This window comes from Rana temporaria, chromosome 3 (assembly GCF_905171775.1).
Source record: "Rana temporaria chromosome 3, aRanTem1.1, whole genome shotgun sequence".
NCBI lineage: Eukaryota > Metazoa > Chordata > Amphibia > Anura > Ranidae > Rana > Rana temporaria.
In genome coordinates, this window is record NC_053491.1 from 223,914,052 (window position 1) to 223,935,028 (window position 20,977).

At 46.9% G+C, this 20,977-nt stretch overlaps 1 protein-coding gene across 1 annotated transcript in view; it reads left to right on the forward strand.

Annotated features, from left to right (window-relative positions):
• Positions 1 to 20,977, forward strand: part of CCDC87 (coiled-coil domain containing 87) — a 120,245-nt gene that overhangs the window by 70,630 nt on the left and 28,638 nt on the right. Inside the window, exons 12-13 of the mRNA XM_040344338.1 lie at positions 11,131 to 11,247; positions 15,905 to 16,041. Coding sequence (XP_040200272.1) covers positions 11,131 to 11,247; positions 15,905 to 16,041 — 254 coding nt within the window. The remainder of the gene's footprint in view (positions 1 to 11,130; positions 11,248 to 15,904; positions 16,042 to 20,977) is intronic.

The following is a 20,977-nucleotide window of genomic DNA, read 5'->3' on the forward strand; positions in this document are numbered from 1 at the left end:
TAAAGTGAAACCTAAGTTCCTAAGAAACAGTGAACAGGCAGGCTTTTATTGTAGAGAAGACATGCAATGTCTCTTCTGCAATGAAATCCCCCTACCTGCCTGCACACTGTCCTCTCCGGTGCATATGCAGCTCCACTTACAGTGCTGACGCAGTCAGCACATATGCAGGAGTGACTTCATCCCCCATTGGCCATTGAAGTGGCCCAAAGACTGGCATCTGAAAAAGATGTTGGCAACGTGCCATTTGATAGGTAAATATTCACCCTTTTGTTCCACTTTAAACCATTCCCACTAGAAAAACAACACGTTCATAGGTATTTTTATAAGCTTTCCTGATGATTTTTCACATCATAAATGCTATAGGTACATTAATGAGTGGTGCTTTGTTGTTCATAATCAACACACATGAACAATCCCTTAAAGCAAAAATAAACTGCTTATAGGTGTCCATAGCACCTGTGCTGCTTTGACCAAAGTTGAATAATGCCCTTGCTGTAGGTGTATGAAAAAAATGGGGGAGAACATTGGGACTTTAAATGGGATGTGAGGGAAAGTTCACGCCCCCATCCCTATAATAAGAGACAGCTCTCAAACTCAGAGCTACTGCATCAGAGGAGAGAGAGCATGTAAGGGGGTTTGAATCAGAGAAAAAGCTCACTCTCTAATGGTGACTCTTGACCCCCAAGATCTAAACTAGATTGAACTCTTGACCCCAAGATCTAAAAATAGATTGAATTCTTGACACCAAGATCTAAAAATAGATTGACCTCTTGACCTCAAGATCTAAAAAATAGATTGACCTCTTGACCCCATGATCTAAAAATAGATTGACCTCTTGACCCCAAGATCTAAAAAATAGATTGACCTCTTGACCCCATGATCTAAAAAAATAGATTGACCTCTTGACCCCAAGATCTAAAAATAGATTGACCTCTTGACCCCAAGATCTAAAAATAGATTGACCTCTTGACCCCAAGATCTAAAAATAGATTGACCTCCTGACCCCATGATCTAAAAATAGATTGACCTCTTGACCTCAAGATCTAAAAATAGATTGAACTCTTGACCCCAAGATCTAAAAATAAATTGAATTCTTGACCCCCAAGATCTAAAAATAGATTGACCTCTTGACCCCATGATCTAAAAATAGATTGACCTCTTGACCCCAAGATCTAAAAATAGATTGACCTCTTGACCCCATGATCTAAAAATAGATTGACCTCTTGACCCCATGATCTAAAAAATAGATTGACCTCTTGACCCCATGATCTAAAAATAGATTGACCTCTTGACCCCAAGATCTAAAAATAGATTGATCTCTTGACCCATGATCTAAAAATAGATTGACCCCAAGATCTAAAAATAGATTGACCTCTTGACCCCATGATCTAAAAATAGATTGACCTCTTGACCCCACGATCTAACAATTAAAAATATGCTAATGCATCTACAAAATGCTCAGATGGAAAACCAATAGGGGTGCAAAAATGCTTAAAATGCAATAAAAGTCATGGAAAAAGGGGTTCAAAAGATACTTCCAGTTTTGGAACCAGTACCAGTGACACTATGCACAGCCACCGGCCGCCACTACCAAATGCTGTTTTTGCAGAGCAGGAATATACCTGCTGGAGCTCTGTTAACACAGGTCACGGCCACTGCTCACCTCCCACTGTGCAGCCGTGCCTTTGTCAGCTCCGAGGTAGATGGCTGCAGAGCTGAGCTATGTCTCGTCTCACACATAGCTCAGCCTCAGCGCATACCAGGTATGACATCCCCGTCTCTCTCTGCACAGACATCTGGTGCTCCTCCTTCTGAGTCTGTCCTGCCCACACTCCCCGGGCATGTGTGGGCACTGGATAGGTAGTTTGAACCCAAAAAAGCATCAGACAGTCTGCCTGCGCCTCAGCCTCCATCCTGGTAAGTTTACTCTCTCTAGTCTCTCCTGCCTCCCAGTGTATAAAAAGGGGTGCTCTGTGGACTTTGTTAAAGCGGAGGTGGGGCAGGCTTTGGTAAGCAGAGACCCTCTTTACACAATAGTCCACAGCATGCACCCTTAAATCAAGTTTCCCAGAACACCCCTTACATCAGATCTGATGTATATGGGGTCTGTGCGGACTCTGATGTATATGGGTCTGTGCAGACTCTGATGTATATGGGTCTGTGCAGACTCTGATGTATATGGGTCTGTGCAGACTCTGATGTAAGGGAAGGCTCTGTGTGGACTCTGATGTAAGGGGAGGCTCTGTGCGGAATCTGATGTAAGGGGAGGCCTCTGTGCGGAATCTGATGTAAGGGGAGGCCTCTGTGCGCACTCTGATGTAAGGGGGGCCACTGTGCGCACTCTGATGTAAGGGGGGCCTCTGTGCGCACTCTGATGTAAGGGGGGCCTCTGTGCGCACTCTGATGTAAGGGGGGCCTCTGTGCGCACTCTGATGTAAGGGGGGCCTCTGTGCGCACTCTGATGTAAGGGGGGCCTCTGTGCTCACTCTGATGTAAGGGGGGCCTCTGTGCGCACTCTGATGTAAGGGGGGCCTCTGTGCGCACTCTGATGTAAGGGGGGCCTCTGTGCGCACTCTGATGTAAGGGGGGGGCCTCTGTGCGCACTCTGATGTAAGGGGAGGCTCTGTGCGGACTCTGATGTAAGGGGAGGCTCTGTGCGCACTCTGATGTAAGGGGAGGCTCTGTGCGCACTCTGATGTAAGGGGGGCCTCTGTGCGCACTCTGATGTAAGGGGGGCCTCTGTGCGCACTCTGATGTAAGGGGGGCCTCTGTGCGCACTCTGATGTAAGGGGGGCCTCTGTGCGCACTCTGATGTAAGGGGGGCCTCTGTGCGCACTCTGATGTAAGGGGGGCCTCTGTGCGCACTCTGATGTAAGGGGGGGGGCCTCTGTGCGCACTCTGATGTAAGGGGAGGCTCTGTGCGGACTCTGATGTAAGGGGAGGCTCTGTGCGGACTCTGATGTAAGGGGAGGCTCTGTGCGGACTCTGATGTAAGGGGGGCCTCTGTGCGGACTCTGATGTAAGGGGGGCCTCTGTGCGGACTCTGATGTAAGGGGGGCCTCTGTGCGGACTCTGATGTAAGGGGGGCCTCTGTGCGGACTCTGATGTAAGGGGGGCCTCTGTGCGGACTCTGATGTAAGGGGGGCCTCTGTGCGGACTCTGATGTAAGGGGGGCCTCTGTGCGGACTCTGATGTAAGGGGGGCCTCTGTGCGGACTCTGATGTAAGGGGGGCCTCTGTGCGGACTCTGATGTAAGGGGGGCCTCTGTGCGGACTCTGATGTAAGGGGGGCCTCTGTGCGGACTCTGATGTAAGGGGGGCCTCTGTGCGCACTCTGATGTAAGGGGGGCCTCTGTGCGCACTCTGATGTAAGGGGGGCCTCTGTGCGCACTCTGATGTAAGGGGGGCCTCTGTGCGCACTCTGATGTAAGGGGGGGGCCTCTGTGCGCACTCTGATGTAAGGGGAGGCTCTGTGCGGACTCTGATGTAAGGGGAGGCTCTGTGCGGACTCTGATGTAAGGGGAGGCTCTGTGCGGACTCTGATGTAAGGGGGGCCTCTGTGCGGACTCTGATGTAAGGGGGGCCTCTGTGCAGACTCTGATGTAAGGGGGGCCTCTGTGCGCACTCTGATGTAAGGGGGGGGCCTCTGTGCGCACTCTGATGTAAGGGGAGGCTCTGTGCGGACTCTGATGTAAGGGGAGGCTCTGTGCAGACTCTGATGTAAGGGGGGCCTCTGTGCGGACTCTGATGTAAGGGGGGCCTCTGTGCGGACTCTGATGTAAGGGGGGCCTCTGTGCGCACTCTAATGTAAGGGGGGGGGCCTCTGTGCGCACTCTGATGTAAGGGGAGGCTCTGTGCGGACTCTGATGTAAGGGGAGGCTCTGTGCGGACTCTGATGTAAGGGGGGCCTCTGTGCGGACTCTGATGTAAGGGGGGCCTCTGTGCGGACTCTGATGTAAGGGGGGCCTCTGTGCGCACTCTGATGTAAGGGGGGGGCCTCTGTGCGCACTCTGATGTAAGGGGAGGCTCTGTGCGGACTCTGATGTAAGGGGAGGCTCTGTGCGCACTCTGATGTAAGGGGGGCCTCTGTGCGGACTCTGATGTAAGGGGGGCCTCTGTGCGGACTCTGATGTAAGGGGGGCCTCTGTGCGCACTCTGATGTAAGGGGGGGGCCTCTGTGCGCACTCTGATGTAAGGGGAGGCTCTGTGCGGACTCTGATGTAAGGGGAGGCTCTGTGCGCACTCTGATGTAAGGGGGGCCTCTGTGCGCACTCTGATGTAAGGGGGGCCTCTGTGCGCACTCTGATGTAAAGGGGGGGCCTCTGTGCGCACTCTGATGTAAGGGGGGCCTCTGTGCGCACTCTGATGTAAAGGGGGGGCCTCTGTGCGCACTCTGATGTAAGGGGAGGCTCTGTGCGGACTCTGATGTAAGGGGAGGCTCTGTGCGGACTCTGATGTAAGGGGAGGCTCTGTGCGGACTCTGATGTAAGGGGAGGCTCTGTGCGGACTCTGATGTAAGGGGAGGCTCTGTGCGGACTCTGATGTCAGGGGGGCTCTGTGCGGACTCTGATGTCAGGGGGGCTCTGTGCGGACTCTGATGCTTATATAATAATGTACATAGCATAATGTACAGGGTGCAGGGGTCAGGAGTGTGTAATGTACAGGGGTGAGGGTCAAGGTACAAGAAGGGGGTCCCAACGGGACCAGAGTGAATGAAGGTGTTCACTGTACACTTTGTTAGAAAGAGGCCCCCTCCAGGTTCCATTTTACTTTGTAGTCTCTAATGGAGCCTGGAGGAGACGCTTTCTAACAGACTCTACTCAGTACTGTTGTACTTTGATAGAAATGTGGGTACAAGGCCAGGAGCGGGTCATGGACAGGGCATGGGTGGGTCATGGGTGGGGTCTGACAGGGGACCCTTGCTTTATTTGGTCTGGGGGTCCTGAGTATTGTCAGTCCGCCCCTGCCGGCATAATGCTCTCCCTGTCAGGGATCTCCGCAAGACAGGAGCTACCTAGTTCCTGCCCATCATGAAGTCATTCAGAGGCTGGGATAGAAGAGGAGTGCTGTTGCGACCTGCGGGGAGCGTCCACTACAGTGGGTGAGTGATCGGCTGCACTGCTTTCATCTTACTGAAGTGGTTTATTAAAAAAAAAAAATTGGGGTTGTTGTGGGGTTAATTAATCTACAATGATATTTGTTATATGCAGCATGGAGGAGGTTAATGTATTGCTATTGGTCACTAATGCATTTGTGACCAGTGGCAGTTAACCTCTTTGTGCTGCATTAGCAGCAGTGGTGTCAGTGTTAATTAACCCCTTCATGCTGCAGCATAAAGGAGTTAATTAGCACTGCCACTGGTGCCACTGCCACTAATGCAGCATAAAGGAGTTAATTGCCACTGGTCACAAATGCATCAGTGACCAATAGCAATACATTAACCTCCTCCATGCTGCATATTCTAAATAGCATTGTAGATTAAAGTGGTTGTAAATGTTATTTTTATATTAAAAAAATAAAAAAAAACAACAACAAACTTGTCATACTTATCTGCTCTGGCAAAGGGTTTTGCACAGAACCGACCAGACTCTTCTTCTGGGGTCCCCCGCTGGCACTCCAGGCCCCTACTCTTCATCCCGCTTCCTGTCACCTTAAAATTATCACATAGGGGACTTTTTGTCCCCTATGTGATGAAAAAAAATAACATAAGAAAAAAAAGTTCCACCCAAGTACATAAACCCCACATATACACATGAACGAACGTAAACGCATGCCTCAGGGGAGCCTACGCGTAAAAACGTTGATTGCGATGCACGTTACATATTACCATGCACGCCGTAATGAGAGCAACACAAGACCTCCTCCATAACACTAAGCTGATGCCTATAGGGGGATTTTGAAGCTTTGCCTATAGAAAATATAGGGTACTGAATTTTGCCGCCATTTCACATTTGGGTAATTTTAATGCGTTTGCTTGCTCTAAATTTCACTTTAGTGTGTTTTTTTTTTTTACAGAAATTTTACATTTCCTAGATCTTTGCGGTAATATCGTGTGACATAAAAACGACCACTATTTTATTGTCTAGGGTGTCTGCTTTCAGGAAATATATAGGGCCAGATCCACAAAAACCTGGCGCAACTTAAAAAATCCCATTTAAGTTACACTGCCTTAAAATTTCTACCTAAGTGCCCGATCCACAAAGCACTTATCTAGAAATTTCAGGCCGTGTAACTAAAATTCCGCCGGCGCAAGGCGTTCCTATTCAAATGGGGCGAGTCCCATTTAAATGAGGCGCGCTCCCGCGCCGGCCGTACTGCGCATGCGCGAAGTTACGTTACGCCGAGTTTTGTGGATCGCGCCGGCTTAAAAAAGATGCGTCGGGAAAAAAAAAAAATTGACAGCGTCGCTCGGCATGCATTCCCGAGGGAGAACTCCATGCCAATTTTCAAAGAAAAAACCGGCATGGGTTCACCCCCCAGGAGCATACCAGGCCCTTAGGTCTGGTATGGGTTGTAAGGAGACCCCCCCTCCGCCGAAAAATCGACGTAGGGGGTCCCCCTACAATCCATACCAGACCCGTATCCAAAGCACGCTACCTGGCCGGTCAGGAAAGGAGTGGGGACGAGCGAGCGTCCCCCCCCCTCCTGAGCCGTGCCAGGCCGCATGCCCTCAACATGGGGGGGTTGGGTGCTCTGGGGCAGGGGGGCGCACTGCGGGCCCCCCCACCCCAGAGCACCCTGTCCCCATGTTGATGAGGACAGGACCTCTTCCCGACAACCCTTGCCGTTGGTTGTCGGGGTCTGCGGGCGGGGGCTTATCGGAATCTGGGAGTCCCCTCAAATAAGGGGGCCCCCAGATACCGGCCCCCCACCCTAAGTGAATGGATATGGGGTACATCGTACCCCTATCCATTCACCTGTAGGCAAAAAGTAAAAGTTAGTAAACACACAACACAAGGGTTTTTAAAATAATTGATTATTCTGCTCCGGAGGCCCCCCTGTCTTCTTTATTAGCTCTATTACCAGGGGGGGCTTCTTCTTCCACTCTCCGGGGGTCTTCTTCCAGTCTCCGGGGGTCTTCTTCCACTCTCCGGGGGGGGTTTCTTCTTCCGCTCTCCGGGGGGGGCTTCTCCGCTCTCCGGGGGTCTTCTTCTATCTTCGCCGCTCTCCGCTGTTGACTCGGCGAACCCCGGTTCTTCTGCAGATGTCCGGTGCCTTCTTCTTCAGCGATGGCTGCCTGCTATCTTTGTGTGTTAGCTCAATTACGAGCAGGCAGCCATCGCGGTCTTCTGTGACGTCAGGTTCTTCTCTTCTGTTCTTCTCCCCTCTTCCGATGTTGACTCGTCGCATCTTGTCACTGTAATGATGGAAGCGCGCCTTGCATCCCATTTATATAGGCATCACCGTCCCATCATGCTCCGGCAGGTACCCACGTGGTGGGTGCACGTGGGTAGGCACCCACCACCGGGAGAAGAACAGAAGAGAAGAACCTGACGTCACAGAAGACCGCGATGGCTGCCTGCTCGTAATTGAGCTAACACACAAAGATAGCAGGCAGCCAGCGCTGAAGAAGAAGGCACCGGACATCTGCAGAAGAACCGGAGTTCGCCGAGTCAACAGCGGAGAGCGGCGAAGATAGAAGAAGACCCCCGGAGAGCGGAGAAGCCCCCCCCGGAGAGCGGAAGAAGAAACCCCCCCCGGAGAGTGGAAGAAGACCCCCGGAGACTGGAAGAAGACCCCCGGAGAGTGGAAGAAGAAGCCCCCCCTGGTAATAGAGCTAATAAAGAAGACAGGGGGGGCCTCCGGAGCAGAATAATCAATTATTTTAAAAACCCTTGTGTTGTGTGTTTACTAACTTTTACTTTTTGCCTACAGGTGAATGGATAGGGGTACGATGTACCCCATATCCATTCACTTAGGGTGGGGGGCCGGTATCTGGGGGCCCCCTTATTTGAGGGGACTCCCAGATTCCGATAAGCCCCCGCCCGCAGACCCCGACAACCAACGGCAAGGGTTGTCGGGAAGAGGTCCTGTCCTCATCAACATGGGGACAGGGTGCTCTGGGGTGGGGGGGCCCGCAGTGCGCCCCCCTGCCCCAGAGCACCCAACCCCCCCATGTTGAGGGCATGCGGCCTGGCACGGCTCAGGAGGGGGGGGACGCTCGCTCGTCCCCACTCCTTTCCTGACCGGCCAGGTAGCGTGCTTTGGATACGGGTCTGGTATGGATTGTAGGGGGACCCCCTACGTCGATTTTTTGGTGGAGGGGGGTCTCCTTACAACCCATACCAGACCTAAGGGCCTGGTATGCTCCTGGGGGGAACCCATGCCGGTTTTGTTTTTACAAATTGCCGTGGAGTTCTCCCTCAGGAATGCATACCAAATGCCGTCGCTGGAATGGGCTTTTACATGGTGTGACTAGTTTACACTTTGTAACACCAGCCCTAGTTTTACACTTGCAAACTAAAACTTACGGCGAAAAAATGAAGCTGGAAAGCTTTGTGGATCGCCTTAAGTGCTAATTTGCATACTAGAAGCGGCATTTCGACTCGAAATGCCCCCAGCGGCGGATGCGGTACTGCATCCTAAGATTCGGCAGTGTAATTCAATTACACATGCCGGATCTTCTGCCTAACTTTGGAAAACTGCTTCTGTGGATCAGTTCCAAAGTTAGGACAAGGGATACGATGGAGTAACAGCAGTTACTCCGTCGTATCTCTTTTGTGGATCTGGCCCATAATGTTTGGGGGTTTTGTGTAATCTTCAGGCCTAAAATGTTTTTTTTAAACGTGTGCAAAAATGGCTCTGACTAAGAAAAGGTAAATTAACATGGATGACAAAAGTGGGAGTTGGGAGGAGGCAGGGAAGAGGGAGAGTGCGGTAAAGTTGCTCCACCATGGGCCTCTGGGTTATACTTGCCTCTGGGCCAAAAGATGCCAGTCAGTCCCCGCCAGGGTTTCTGGAGGGCCACATTGTCCTCCCCCACTCTTGTGATCATGAACAATCTTGGACTGTTTTCCTCGATCCATCACTTTTCCACGCTCAATGGGCCACTTGACTGGACTTGCCCCCCAGGCCTAAGGCTGCCAGCCCTCCCCTGGCTGAGGGAGAGCCAGTGAAGGCTCCTTTCTCCCAAAATGGACTGGGAAGTTATAGAGAACTAGGACAGAGCAGCTGTGTGGTAACACAGTTTTCTTCTGTGTGCAGGCAAAAGTATCAAGCTGCCAGCAATACTGACAGTGCCAGGTAGTAGCAGAGGCATTGAGAATTATTGCCAGTGGCAAAGCTTTTTGTGTCAGCAGCAGTGGCGGCTGGTGCTCAAATTTTTTGGGGGGGTGCAAACAAACTGAAAAATTCTGAAAGAAAAACCCATCAATTGCAGCCTCACTGTGCCTTTAAATGCAGCCATTGTGCCATCGAATGCAGCCACTGTGCCCATCAAATGCAGCCACTGTGCCCATCAATTGCCACCACTGTGCCCATCAATTGCCACCACTGTGCCCATCAATTGCCACCACTGTGCCATCAAACGCTGCCACTGTGCCCATCAAACGCTGCCACTGTGCCCATCAAACGCTGCCACTGTGCCCATCAAACGCTGCCACTGTGCCCATCAAACGCTACCACTGTGCCCCATCAAACGCTGCCACTGTGCCCCATCAAATGCTACCAGTGTGCCATCAAATGCTCCCACTGTGCCCATCAAATGCTCCCACTGTGCCCATCAAATGCTTCCACTGTGCCCATCCAATACTCCCACTGTGCCCATCGAATTCTGCCACTGTGCCCCCCGCAGCGAGTGGTGTCCTCCATGCCCTCGATGTCTTCTCCCATCCGCTCCTCTTATCCTCTCCTATGATTGGATGTCCAATCACAGTGCCTGTTGTTTCAGCCAATCAGGTGATGGGTGACAGACCCGAGCACCTGATTAGCGGAGAGGCGGTTGAGTGTTTGGAAAGCGAATATTCATTCACTTTTCTAACACAGCTGGGTGAACTGTGAGCGCCAAGCATGGCGCTTGCTGTTTACCTTTTTTAATGCCTATTACAGCCTATGGCCCTAATCAGGTGCTTCAAAAACACCCCCCGCCGATGTAATTCAGGCTTTCGGGACCCGGAAAGGGGCCGAGCGCCTGAATAGGGGATGGCATCGGCAGCCATAAATAGATAGATTCATGGGGACAGGACTCAGGAGTGCAAGACATTAGAATGGGCAGGCACCCACACATAAAATTGACTCTCAAAGTAACACTGACATCTGTGTGCAGCAGCACAGATGATGACGACACCTCACTAACATGACATGTCCCCTCCTGAGTCACAGTGACAGTCTCTCTCCATGCCAGGTGGTCCCTTCAGTCCACTCCAGTCCAAACAGCACTGACAGTCCCACTCCTGGCTTGCTCCTGTTCCACAGACCCCCACAAAAGGGCTCTGACCACTCCACTAAGCTCCCTTGCACCATGACATCACATGACACGCTCAGGCACTGCTTTTGCCAGACCCGCTCTCCACCAGTGGCGCCCGAACATACTTTAGCAGGCACTCGGATGGTCTTAGTTAGCTCTGCATGCGCAGTTTCCGAGCCGAGGGTCACAACCAAATTTTTTACTGGTAACCATTTCCTGTCACTGGCATTAACTGGCAGGAAAAAAGCGTTTTATTTTTAATTGGCTGCCAGTAAAAATACTGACGGTTGGCAACACTGATATAAGCCAGGCCTTTGAAACTAGCATGGCGCCCATTGTTCACCATTTTGGACGCCTATTACAGCCTATGGCTCTAATCGGGTGCTTAAAAAAATACCCCGCCACTGTAATTCAGGTGTCCAGGGCCAGAAAAGAGGCCGGGCACCTTAATAGGGGGTGGCAGCTGCGACCATAGATGGATTCATGCAATGCATGAATCTATCTATGGTGATAGAGGGGTGGCAAGAGAGAGGGGTCGGCGCCCGTGCGCCCCTTATGGACGCACTGCCACTGGCCAGAATAATAATTTAATCTGGTCACTGAAATGAATTAAAGGCAGCAGGCTTTTTTTTATCCTAATGCATTCTAGCTCAATCATATCTAATCATGTCAAATAAGTCCTAGCTTTTGACATCTGCCTCTGTAAAAAAACAATGTTTGTTCCAGATTGAATCTGCTACTGTGAAGAAGCTGGATAGAAACTTGTTTGTCGGGCAGGAGCTAGAGGAAGTGTATACAGAACTTGTTAAGAACCTTTCCACAAACCACCTGAGGTTTGACCAGGTATGCCATCTGTTTTCTTTCTCTTATCTGTTGTAGCCAAGAAAAATAGATTTGTCTGTATTAGCAGCCTGATACCAGCCCAGTGCAAGTACTATAAAAATATTGTAGCAGCATTAATTTAATGAGGGTTTTTTCCCCCATCTTTTCTAACAAAGGGGGCATTTTTCTTGCGTCAGTCACATTTTGAATTAGTAGGCGCACAATGAAACATTTTTTACAGAGTAAAGTACACCAAGTACAAGTTGTACAATATATATACAGCACATGTAAATAGGAATAAATCAGAAAATGAAGACGTAATAATATGACAAAATAGGGAACATCAGTATAAAGATATCAAATTACTAGAATGTGCGGGAGAAGCAGAAAAGGCCTGCCATAAGTGCACTTGTGTTTAAGGGCTCATTCACATTTATGTAGAAAATGCTGGATTCAGAGGTGCACAGCAAATAGTTTTGTACGCATACAAACCCAACACTAATTAGGCCAATGTAGGTCTCCCCCTGAAGGAGCTGCTGTACATTACACAGGTTCTTTCCCACACAGTCAGAGGCAGCCAGGCACACAGCCAAGAGTCCATTCACTCTGGCTCAGAAATAAGTTTAGGCGGTGTCTTTTTGTAATTTTTTGCTGAATGAAACTTGTAACAGGAAAGGGTAGTGGGGTGTGGGATAACAAAAAAACGCTTACCACAGTTTGAGGAAGAAACTCCTTGGTCAGTAGCAGTAGTGCAAGAACCAGTTGACTAGTCTGAGGGTGCGCAGCTTAAGACCATGCAGAAGTATGTAGCACAAGTAGTTAAGACTTGGACAGTCCATGGGTGCACAGCTGGAGACCATGCAGATCTATGTAGCACAAGTAATTAAGACTTGGACAGTCCATGGGTGCACAGCTTAAGACCATGCAGAAGTATGTAGCACAAGTAGTTAAGACTTGGACAGTCCATGGGTGCACAGCTGGAGACCATGCAGATCTATGTAGCACAAGTAATTAAGACTTGGACAGTCCATGGGTGCACAGCTGGAGACCATGCAGAAGTATGTAGCACAAGTAGTTAAGACTTGGACAGTCCATGGGTGCACAGCTGGAGACCATGCAGAAGTATGTAGCACAAGTAATTAAGACTTGGACAGTCCATGGGTGCACAGCTGGAGACCATGCAGAAGTATGTAGCACAAGTAGTTAAGACTTGGACAGTCCATGGGTGCACAGCTGGTGACCATGCAGAAGTATGTAGCACAAGTAGTTAAGACTTGGACAGTCCATGGGTGCACAGCTGGTGACCATGCAGAAGTATGTAGCACAAGTAGTTAAGACTTGGACAGTCCATGGGTGCACAGCTGGAGACCATGCAGAAGTATGTAGCACAAGTAGTTAAGACTTGGACAGTCCATGGGTGCACAGCTGGTGACCATGCAGAAGTATGTAGCACAAGTAGTTAAGACTTGGACAGTCCATGGGTGCACAGCTAGTGACCATGCAGAAGTATGTAGCACAAGTAGTTAAGACTTGGACAGTCCATGGGTGCACAGCTGGAGACCATGCAGAAGTATGTAGCACAAGTAGTTAAGACTTGGACAGTCCATGGGTGCACAGCTGGAGACCATGCAGAAGTATGTAGCACAAGTAGTTAAGACTTGGACAGTCTATGGATGCACAGCGGAAGACCATGCAGGTGTATAAATCATAGAAGCTCTACTTACAAAGTCCTGGCTTATAGTCAGTCCCGAGGTGAAATGGGAAAGACAGTCTTTTCAGGGCTTCAGACCATTTAACAGCAACCAAACCACCATCTAGGCACACATCACCAGGGATTGGCTAGACCCTGCTGAATATTCAGGCTGGATACCCACATTTTCCCCCCCTAAGTCTCTAGAAGCTTCTCCCAGAGGTAGGGCCTGAAGCTCTGAACATGAAGCAAAACAATTGCTGTGATTACAGCAGAAGCAAAAACTACATTTACCTAGCAGCCTAGCAAGGAGGATGCTACACCTATGTACCTAGACACACGGCTGAGTCTGGCAGCTTAAATTTGTTCTATTGTTTTTGCAGCATAGAAAAAACAATGTAAAATTAACAATGTATGCATGTAAACAATGTAAAATTAACAATGTAAAATTAACAATGTATGCATGTAAACATTTGTGTAAACATTGAGTAAACATTTGTGTAGCATTTACATGCATACTGGCATACAGTGTACAGCGGCCTATTGATTACTTATGCTGCTTAGGTCTGAAATGCAAACATCAATATTGTGTAAACAGTGGCATTGATTATACGCTATTGATTTGACATGTCAGTCATTCATTCATTGGCTGTGAAAGTAGAGGAGCTAGTGGCTATCTAGCTTGTGGTATACCCCATCAGGTCCACTCGGATGGCTCAGCTAATCAAATTTCACATGTACAGAATTGGCTTCTCCTACCTGCCTGATGGGACCTGGAGAACCACAAAAATTCAAAACTATTAAGGCTCCACCACCATATACTGTATATCCCATCAGGTCTGCTCTGACAGCTGGTGGGAGGAGCCATTTATGTACAATTTGATTGATCCAGCCAATCAATAACATACAGGCCAAAATGTCTCCTCCAACCAGCTGTAAGGCCTCGTACACACGATAGGTTAACCAGAGGACAACGGTCTGATGCACCGTTTTCATCGGTCCAAACCGATCGTGTGTGGGCCCCATAGGTTATTTAACCATAGGTTTAAAAAAAGCCAACTTGCTTTAAATTTAACCGATGGATTCCTAACCAATGGGAAAAAAACGATTGTTAGTAGGCACAACCATCGGTTAAAAATCCATGCATGCTCAGAATCAAGTTGACGCATGCTTGGAAGCATTGAGCTTCGTTTTCTTCAGCACGTCGTTGTGTTTAATGTCAACGCGTTCTGACACGATCGTTTTTTTAACTGATGGTGTGTAGGCACGACGGACCATCAGTCAGCTTCATCGGTTAACCTATGACAACGGTCCGTCGGTCCGTTCTCATCGGATGGACTGATCGTGTGTACGCGGCTTAAGAGGAGACCTGATGGAGAACTGACTGCCTGTTTTATGGCAGTTTGGCGTCCACTATTGTTAGGATGCAGATAGCAAAAGGTGCCTGTGTCCTAGCATCTATCTGAGCAGCGTTGGTGGCCAACAGAGGCCATATATTCTGTATGGCTCTACACATGTAAACCCTGATAACATTGTATATATGTACAGCATATGGAGAACTGTAATGCAGGATTTTGCTGGCAGCTTAGCAAATTAAGAAATGAAGAATGTGATCTTTATAGTGTTGGGATTTCCTAGATGATCTATGATGCCCACACGTTTTGAAAGTGATCCAAATTATCCCTATCTATTGCTGCAAGATGTTCCATATGCATTATACCTTCCATCATGTTCAAGCACTCTATCTGTCACATTATTATAACATAACAAAATGAAATTCAGTGAGTGTCTCCATTTTGAAATGTTTATGCACAGGAACAAAGCAATGCTGAAATTACCAAAGCCTTGAAGTTTTCTGCTACCTATTTGGGATTTAAAGTGTAACTGCACTTTTTTCCCTCTGTCGGTCTGGTATTTTATTTACTTTCTGCTTCCTGAATGATAAATATAAAGTCCTGACTGCCTCACATGATCATTCTCAAAACTGTAAAAAATTATACAAAATTATTAGTTCAGTTTAGTTACAAAAAAGCCAGTAAAGTTAGCTGTAGAAAGCTGTAGAGTGAGTTTTTCAGTGTTTTTGCACTAGTATTTTTAGCGTTTTTTAACTGTAGCATTTTTTGTGCAAAACTATACTCCCATAAAAGCTTATTGCTCAAAAACACAGAATAGCCAAGTTTTTCAGTGTTTTTTGCGTTGTTATACTGTTTTCAGCAGAGTTGGCTGTTTTTCAGCTAAAAAACTCCTCTCAAAGCCCACTAGTTCTGGGTTTTTTTTCAGGCAGAAAACTCCCCTTCCAAAAACTGCTGATAACAGCTTATGTATGAATGGACACATAGGGTAACATGCTGGGGAGTTTATTGGCTGCAGAAGTTCTGAAGCCAAAAACAGCAGCTGTAAAAGCGTCCAGTGTGCATGACGTATGCCTAATGCCGCATACACACGATCGGTTTGTCTGATGAAAACGGTCTGATGGACCGTTTTTATCAGACGAACCGATCGTGTGTGGGCCCCATCGGTTTTTTTTCCCCATCAGTGAAAAAACGTAGAACCTGTTTTAAAATTATCTGATGGTTAAAAAACCGATAGAAAAAAACGATCGTCTGTGGGGAAATCCATTGGTTAAAAATCAACGCATGCTCAGAATCAAGTCGACGCATGCTCAGAAGCATTGAACTTCATTTTTCTCAGCACGTCGTTGTGTTTTACGTCACCGCGCTCTGACACGATTGTTTTTTTAACTGATGGTGTGTAGGCAAGACTGATGAAAGTCAGCTTCATCGGATATCTGATGAAAAAATCCATCAGACCGTTTTCATCGGATGAACCGATCGTGTGTACAGGGCATAACAGTGTATCTTCTTATCTGCACTGACCCTGAGTTTTCAGCATTGTGCAAGAGCTGAATAGAATAAATTACATGCATAGGTTCCCCTTTAAGTGACTATTATTTCACCCAGCACATTTCTATCTTTTTAATCTCTCAAGGATTTGGAATTTGAGCCCTATGCAACAAAACTGGATTTCTCCGTGTGTACAGCTTCATCGACATTAACCAAAAAAACGAATCAGCGAGTGATCAACAGGGAGCTAGATTCATTGGCCGCCTTTAATGAGTGTGAAAGGTAAAGGATCAGAGGAGTATTTATGTAAGGAAAAATATCTGGGGACATTGTACTCTAATGATCTAGGGACATACTCATCTGAAATGTGTACATATTGCTTACAGAAGAACAGAGAGGTAGGTTTGATTGGGTTTATGCAGGGGTTTGCATTGTATTATTTAGTATTATTATAATTATTATATAGACCTAATCTTGAAATATATTGTTTATAACTGCCCCTCATTTAGCTTTACTTAATTTATATGAGGATAGCGCTGAGTCAGATACAATATAAGAGACCCCAACAACTGCCCTCCAGATCTAAAAGTTACTGCCCTCTGAACTGCCTGGTCTCAGGCTGTTAAGGCCTCATGCATACTGAGCATTTATCCCCAGTGTATGAGACTCCAGTGTTCAGGTGCTGGCGGAAGGTAGAGGAGTACCGCCTAGCCCGAGCCCAGGGGGTACCCACGGCAAGGGTCGATTTTGTCTTATTCCTGGAGCTGGGCATTACCTTCCAGATTTAGTATCGGACAAAATAAACAAAGCTCAATAAGGCCCCTTTCACACCAGTGGACTGATCTGGGTCCGCCTATCTGTTTTTCAGGCAGACCCGATCAAACCATCCATTGCTCTCTATGGGGTGGTGAATGTCAGCAGACGTGTCCACTGTCATCCGATCTGCTAAAAACAGATGGATGGGGATACGTTCGCCATCCATCCAGCTGATCAGATCGGAAGACAGTCAGATGGAAGCGGACATGCCGTCTATTTCCATCCGACTGCCCCATAGAGAACAGCGGACTGTGTCCAAGTCCACTCTGTATAGCGGAGCAGACACGGACCTGTCATCCTCCTGCTCAGCGGGGATCAGCGGAGAGATCCCCTGCTGAGCAGGCGGATGGGCTTGGATGGATTTCGCTCCATCTTTAAAGGGCCTAAGGGGTCAAATGAACATTTTTCATAAATAAGGCGACGCAATCATTATAATTTAAAGGGGTTGTAAAGACAAAAATATTTTCCTCTTAAATTCAAGTCTGACAGTAGCTGATAAAATAAAAAGTAATGTTTTGCATTATAACTAGTTTAATACCTGTTGAAATCGAGCTGTTTTATTCACCTCCAGCACTCCTGAATTATTATTCTCACTGACTTCCTGGTTTGCGGTGCGCATTCATTCTTGCTACATCACGGCCTAATAGGAACTACAGTTCCCATTAGGCTTAGCCTCCATGCCTGTGAGGGATAAGAGAGCATCTTCACGCAGGGCTGTAGTCATAGGGAGGGGGTGAGCACATTCTGCTTTCCACAATGCAAAACGGCTCAGATGCTGGTGGAAAGCAAGAAGAGGAGAGACAGGAAATGGCATTTTCAAACCTGGATTACTGTATTTTGGAGGTCAAAAGGAAAAACAAGGTAAGTGATATTTAAATGCTCTTGCTTACAGCAATCAATTGATCTAATAAAAAATGAACCTTTAGTGTTCCTTTGAGGATAGTTTTTTAAATACTTATACAGACCTATTACTGGTTCACTTTAATTTTGGTGGTTGTTTGTTAAAGTATAAAATACATAAAATACCAAGATTAAAATCTTTTGATAAGTATATTATGTGGTGATCGCCTAATTTTTTTTCTATTTTACTAGGAGATTGAGTTGCTCTTGACAGTCAGCATCTAGCACCAAACTTTTTTATTCCATTGCTGGAAAGGCAATAGATTTCCTCTTGTGCAGAAAATATCACAGTAGCTTATTGATGTTTTGGAAAGTTAAAAGATTTAAAAATCCAGTCACAAAAGAGCACTTGTATCTGAATTATTTTAAGCTGGCTACACAATAGTAGAATTTTGTTCAAAATGTTTCATATTAAAAACATTTGCTTCATTTTATTTTTATTTATTTTTTGTTGCTAGTGGGGTCAAATCGATGTTCATTTTCTACCAGATTGATAACAATTTCCATGCTTCGTCTTCAAAAATGTTTTCCCAAACAGACAAATTTCTAACAGTGTATGTGGTTTTCGTTGACAAAATTACATTCGTTTCAAAATGTTTATGTTAAGTGTTAAAGGCAAATTACGTTTTGAAGTACTTTCAAACAACATTTGTGATTTGAATGTAAAAATACTTTTCATACAAATATTTTTTCGAAAAAAATTGCTCAAAAATCTACTAGTGTATAGCCAGCTAGTTTCAGGGATTGTTATTTGTTCTGGTGTTTACTTGTATTCTTTTCCTGTTAGTGCAGAAGTGCCAGCTCATTATCGGACTGTAAGGCCCCCCACAAAGGCTGGCTTACTCCTTCCTCAACTGTGCGCTGATAACAGACGTTCACAAAACTGACAAGTAACAAAGATCTTGTCAGAATTAAATGAAAGACAACGAAAGATTTTATTAATTGACTGTTATACCCAGGGGCGGACTGACAACTCATGGGCCCCCGGGCAATAGAAGCTTATGGGGCCCCCCGGCAATAGGAGCTTATGGGGCCCCCCGGCAATAGGAGCTTATGGGGCCCCCAGGCAATAGATTATGGGGCCACACAGTATACACACACACATACAGTATACATACACAGTATACACACACAGACACACAGTATACATACACACAGAATACACATACACACACTGAAAAGGTACTGGAGAGGCAGAACAGCTATAATCTTGGGATTTAAAAAAAAAACACAGATTTTTAGACACTGTCCCTGGCTTTACTGAGGCTGGCAACCCTGATGGGGGCCCCCCAGTGGCATGGGGCCCTCGGGCAGTGCCCGAATGGTCAGTCCGCCCCTGGTTATACCCTACTTCATTAGCTCAGAAACAGGGTTGTTTTCTGCTATGAATAGAGGCTGGAAATAGGGCATCCTTCAGTACTGACACTGATCTAATGCTTCTTCTGCTCAGAGAGAATACGTGCGAATAACAAGAATGATGGCTATTCCTAGAAAGTAAGGCTGCACTGTTATTGCATTTTAATGTGTGGAGATTTCGATTCTAATATATGCCTATTTTGGTTCGGTTCACTTTAGAATCTCTATTATGCCATCAGGACTGTAAATTATTATTGCACTGGGGAAGCTGACCTGCTTTAACTACTGCATATTGAATAACTAAATACATTTTATTGTCTGTGTGTCTGTTGCATCTATAACATATCAGTTTGAAGCAAATAAAGTATAAGTTGTAGTGGAAGCTAGTAGGTCCACCCTTCTTAGCTCTGGATTTTTTTTTATCTCTTATGAACTCTGATCTAGAAAACTTTTCACCCTAGTTCCCAGCTCTGATTACCTGTCACGCCTATTAAGAGGGTGTGTTGTTTTTATTGGATTTTATATTAATTTACATTTTAGAGACATCAGCAGGATAGGTGAAACTATTTTGTTTTGTTTTAGTTGTAGCATAGAGTAGGGCAAGTACCTTTAACAGGTAATATGGAGTCCCTAGGAGATAGTATTTACTGCAGCTACAATATTCCCAAAAAACTCAAATGCCTGTTTTGGATGGTCTTATCATTTATCCTTAAAGGATAAGTGTGAAATTGTAAAAAAAAATAAACTTTCATACTCATCCTTATTGCTGCAACATCAATGCAATGCTGCAGCTGTCCCCCGCCGATTCTCAGTCCACTCTGAGCAGAGAGCGTTGACTGTCAGTCACTGGCCTGTGCTCTGCCCCTCCAGCGCTCACTGCAGCACTGGTCTGTGAAGAAGGCGAGAGTGGCTGACTCAGGCTCTCAGCAGCATGCTGAGAGGCTGAGCCAGCTGCTGGTCAGGATTCTGGGTGGATCCCGACATTATTGTTGGTGTCCTTCAGGAGCTTGGACCGGCTCTGTAACAATAGCCGATAGCAGGAATTAGCCTATCGTCGTCTGATTTTGGGACACAGCAGTGGAAAAGCAAGTACACTCCTGTGACTCAGAAGAGAAGTATGGCTAATAAATTGTTAGCCGTACTTATCTTTTAACGTGCAAATGTCTTGAAGGACAGAGAGAACCTGCCAAAAAATATTGTACTTGGCAGTGCTGACTTTCCTTTCAAAGGTGCATACTCAATGGATGCCATTCATATACCTGTATTTACCCAGCAGTGGGTCAAGGCTAAATTTATATGTAACCCACAAAAAAAATTGGGTCCCTGCAGGATAATGTCATAATGTGCTGGAATGCATCACATACTAGCACATGATTACAGACTTAACTTGAAACTAAGCCCTACAGCGGCGCTGTCACTACTAACAGGGCTTACATCTTCACCCGGTCTTCCTTCCAGGTTTGTGGGCTTTGGCCATTTGCATGTACATGGGAGTCCGGCATGAACGTGAGAGTCACAGCTGCGGCATGCCATCCATTGAGAGCGCAATGAGCATGCACAGTGATATGACATGCTGCTACTAAATTAAATATCACCTAAATGTGCACTGTATTTACTGTACCTACAGATAAGCCTTAGTATAGGCTTACCTGTAGGTATAAATAGCCCCTTCCTGCAGACAGTATTTGCGTTCATGGCTTAAAGGGGTTATATCAGGATGATGCCCGTGGGTGCAGGCATCAACCAAGAGCTGTTTTTTAGAGCCAGCAGTTGGCTTTCTAGTGATAACAATCAATGGTATGTAAAAGCCGCTTGGCTGTTATCCTAAAAGAGTGGGGGGGGGGATACCCACCCTCCTGCCACCTTCCGCCACTCTTCCCGGGCCACCCATCACACCGGGAGACCCGAGCCACCAGCTGGCACCTCCGCCGGCTAGGCTGAGATGCAAAAGAAGCCAGGTTCGGCTCTGATTGGGTCTCCGATGTAAAATCCCAGAAGCGAAGTCGTGACATCACTTCCAGTTTACTCGTCTGCCAATGGAACCAATTTTAAAAAAAATAAAGTATTCAGAATTGCCATTTTGTTTTTTACTTCTGAATACTTTTAAGTGCAAAGGAGGGATAGGGGGTCTTTTAGACCCCCTATC